This window comes from Mandrillus leucophaeus, unplaced genomic scaffold (assembly GCF_000951045.1).
Source record: "Mandrillus leucophaeus isolate KB7577 unplaced genomic scaffold, Mleu.le_1.0 Scaffold350, whole genome shotgun sequence".
NCBI lineage: Eukaryota > Metazoa > Chordata > Mammalia > Primates > Cercopithecidae > Mandrillus > Mandrillus leucophaeus.
In genome coordinates this window covers 1,314,687-1,319,008 of record NW_012103699.1, presented here as the reverse complement: position 1 = coordinate 1,319,008, position 4,322 = coordinate 1,314,687, and the positions used below count along the sequence as shown (strand labels likewise).

Genomic DNA, 4,322 nt, shown 5'->3' with positions numbered 1-4,322 from the left:
GGAGCCGGGTGCGCGGCCGCAGAGAGGGAGACGTAGCCCGGCTTGGTCCGGCTCAGCGTCTGTTGGGTTCCTGCCACCAACCCTGCCTAGAACCCCACCTGGTCTCTTATTTTTAGGAGAAACGAGGCCCTCGTTAAAAGTTAATGTAGTATCTACACCACCTCCATCGATTCCTGATTGGAGGTTGGTCTGCCTAGGATCCTAAATCAGGCGTGCCTGTGAGCATAAACCAGTTCACAGAAGGTGCACATCACAATCACTTCAGATTATTTTCCAAACGTTACATGCTGGTCACCATCCACAAAGAGACTGACACAGTAGGTCTGAAATTGGTTCTGGACATCTGCATTAAAAATAAGTCAAGAAAACACAAGAATGATTTAGACGTAAGGCCAGGAGTGAGAAGTGTTAGGGATGGAGGGTTTCCAGGTTCAGGAATTGGACGAAATGCACAAACAGAGCAAAGAAAGAGCGAAGCAACAAAAGCAGAGATTAATTGAAAAAGTACACTCCACAGGGTGGGGGCAGACCCGAGCAAGCCGCTCAAGGGGGGCTGGTTACAGAATTTTCTGGGGTTTCAATACCCATAGAGGTTTCTATTGGTTACTTGGTGTACACACTATGTAAATGAAGAGGATAAAATAAAGTTACAAAGTTATTTACTTGGTGTACTCCCTGTGTAAATGAAGAGGATATTTCCGGTCATAGCTGAAGTGTTCCCATCTGATTTGGTCCTAGGAAGTTTTTAGGTTCCCTGCCTCCAGGCCCTATTCTCCTGCCTCAGAGGTACCTATGGCAATGTGCTAGGATTCAGCTAAAACCAAGATGCCCACGCCAGCCCTCACAACCAAATGCCCAAGATGACTTCAGGATGCAGAGCCTCCCACACAATGCATGTGCTCCCATGTGCAAACTCAAAAATAGTCCCTGTGTCTGTCTTTTCTGTATTTCTGACAGCATCCATTGCTAAATACAGAAACAGAAAACCTCACCTCAGCCTGCATGGTGCGGATTTGGTTCCTGGCTCAATCTGAGACAAAATGGATCAGTGACACGGGTTTTCTTTGCTACTAAACACAAAGGTCTGCCCCTGAGTCAATAAAGAAAACAGGGTCCCAACTTCAAAGAGCTTGACAGATAATAACATAATGAATAAGACAAAAATTAAAGTTTTTAAAATTTAGTTATTTTTATATAATGTAAAGTTATCTGACTTAAATTTAAGGTTATGTGACATTAGACAGGCAAGACGTTTTTCATATTTCAGAAGCATTCAGTTTTTAACAAAATCCATAAATGGTTCTATTTTAAGCCCTTTTAAAATGTGTCAGTATCAATTACCTTCAACATAAAATGTGCAGACAACTATCATTTCTCTCAACATATATCTGATAAATATAAATGGGCAAATGTCTTGAGCACTTAACAAATGAAGATACACAAATGATAAGCACTTGGAAAAGTGTTCAACATCATTAGTCATCAGAGAAATGCAAATTAAACCCACAATGAGATACCACTTCATACTGATGAGAATGGCTAACATTTAAAAGCTCGAAAACACTAAACGGCAAAGACCAAGGGTGTGGAGCAACTGGAATCCTCATACATTACTGGTGGGCATGAAAATGGTACAGTCACTTTAGAAACTGTTTCTTGTAAAGTTATAATATAGCTACTTTATGATTCAGCAATTTCACCCCTAGGCAATGACCTAAAATAAATGAAAACATGTTTCAAAAAAAGAAAAAAAAGTCTTGCAGAAGAATGTTTTTGACAACATTATTCATTATAGCCAAAACCTTTTAACAACCTAGTAGGTGTTAGGTAACAACCTACATGTGCATCAAATAGGAGAACGAATAAAAAATTGTAATCTATCTATATAATAATGCTCCCAGCAATAAGACAATGAATTGCTAATCCACTCAACATAGATAAGTCTCAGAAACAATATGTTAAACAAAGGAAGCCAGTCACAAAGTTTACATCCTCGTGATTTCATTTATATGAAATCCAAGAATAGAAAAAAGTAATCTGAAGGATAGAAATGAGAACAATAGTTGCATAGAGGGAGTAGAGATTTGACTAGAATTGGGCACAAGGCAACTTTCTGAGGTGATGAAAATATTTTATGTTGATCAGCGTGTTGGTTACACATTTGTCAAGACTCCTTGAACTGAACCCTTAAGGTCTATGCATTTTGCTCTGCAAAAAGTTTTCCTCAATCAGCCGGGCACGGTGGCTCAAGCTTGTAATCCCAGCACTTTGGGAGGCCGAGGCAGGCGGATCACGAGGTCAGGAGATTGAGACCATCCTGGCCAACATGGTGAAACCCCGTCTCTACTAAAATACAAAAAATTAGCCGGGCATGGTGGCACATGCCTGTAGTCCCAGCTATCTGGGAGGCTGAGGCAAGAGAATCGCTTGAACCCAGGAGGCAGAGGTTGTAGTGAGCCAAGATCATACCACTGCACTCCAGCCTAGCCTGGCGACAAAGTGAGACTCGGTTTAAAAAAAAAAAAAAAAAAGAAAAGAAAGTTTACCTCAATCTTGAAAAATGACTTATACCAAAAAAAAAAAAAAAAAAAGTTGGCCTATGTGTTTTGTTCTCTGTTGCCTACAGAATAAAGCCCAGCTGCAGAGCACGGCATTGAAGGCTTATTGAGATTGGGGAAGAGGCAGTTGGCCTCATAACCTGATTCCCCTACTCTGCCCCCTGTCCCAGGCATGTGGAACTCCTCTCCTTACCCACAACATGTTTGCACTGTCTTCTCTCCTGGAATATTTCCCACAACAGCACTTTTCTGATTCACCAATGTGGGCAGCAATCTCCTAATTGCCAAAGCTGCCCTTTTTCATTCTTACCTGAACGGACTCTGTGGAGTATTTCCTGTTTCTTGAAACACTGTCTCACTCTGGTTTTCGTCGATGACTGCCTCCTGTTCTTTGCTTTCTCTGCTTCCTCAGCTGTTTCTTCTCCATCTCTTTCAGCATCTTATTTTTCCTCCTGACCTTTCCTTAGTGATATTTCCAGGGTTTTATCTTCAGGTCTCTCTTCTCCTCACTCCGTAAATTTTCTCTGAATAACTTCATTAACACTATAGATCTGGTTACCATTTACATGCTAATGATGAAAAAATCTATATCTCCAGCCCAGGTCTCTCTCCTGAGACTTATCCTTAGGAGATAGCTCCAAACCTATTTCTCCAACTGCCTACCACACGTCTTCATTTCAATATTACTCAGGACATCATTCTCAGTCTCCGCTTTTACAAATCTAACCTCATTCCCTTCATCCCTTCCCCCAGCATCATTCCTCCCCACCGATGTACTTCTTCCCAGGAACTCCTTATTTAGGGGAATGGCCATCATTGCCAAATTGCCCAAGTCAACAACCTGAGAACCAATAGACTTCCTACTCTTACTTGATTCTCACATGTAATCACTCCTCAAAGTTATCCATGTGACTTTCTAAATCTCTCGGTGGTCCCTCCTCTCTGTGCCCCACTAAGACCTTAGTTTTAGACCCTCCTCATTTCTTGCCAAGATAATATCAATCACCTCCTACCCCACTCCCAGCTATATGACACTTAAGCAACGCTTATTGAGTGAATAGTCAGTCATCTCCTACTCTTTTATGAAGACCCAAATTTCAAGGCACCTCTCTAAGAAGCCATTCCTAATGCCCTGGTCATGTAATACATATTCCATATTGGTACTAGGATGATCTCCCTAAAATTAGATCATTGGCTACCCAGAGCCCTCAGAATTATGGTTGAGTTTCTTAGCATGTCATCCAAGATGCCTCAAGATGGAATGCCTGCCTAATTCTCCATCTTCACACTCCTGACATACACACCTTGATGTTGAAGTCCCTAAAACATGTGTGCTCTCAATTTTCTTTTTTCTTTTTTTTTTTTTTTTCAAAAGCCCTTCTCTCTTTTGGAAAGCACTTACCCCTTCTCCACCTGACCTTTACTTTTTTCTTTCAAGACAAAGTTCAAATGTTATCTCCCCAGAAAGTCATTTCTTAATACCTTTCTCCTGTCACCAACACCCCAGCTAAATTAGGTGACCCTCTTTCAAATTCCCCAAACATCCTGGCATGTCACTAACACAGCAATGGTCACACTGCGTTGTAATTGCAAGCTATTTCTCTGCCCCCCACTCCTCCCCTCTAAGCAATATGAGGGCTAGGCATGGGGTATGAGGTTTTGTCTATTATTATACTCATGCCAGTACCTCATCCCAGACATATCATACTTCAGTAACTCTTTATTTTTTATTTTTTTAGACTGAGTCTCACTCTGTCACCCAGG

The 4,322-nt window shown here is 41.3% G+C and overlaps 1 protein-coding gene across 1 annotated transcript in view; it reads right to left on the bottom strand.

Annotated features, from left to right (window-relative positions):
• TARBP1 (TAR (HIV-1) RNA binding protein 1) overlaps positions 1 to 4,322 on the bottom strand; it is a 117,833-nt gene that overhangs the window by 95,518 nt on the left and 17,993 nt on the right. Inside the window, 1 exon segment of the mRNA XM_011989377.1 lies at positions 2,756 to 2,835. Coding sequence (XP_011844767.1) covers positions 2,756 to 2,835 — 80 coding nt within the window.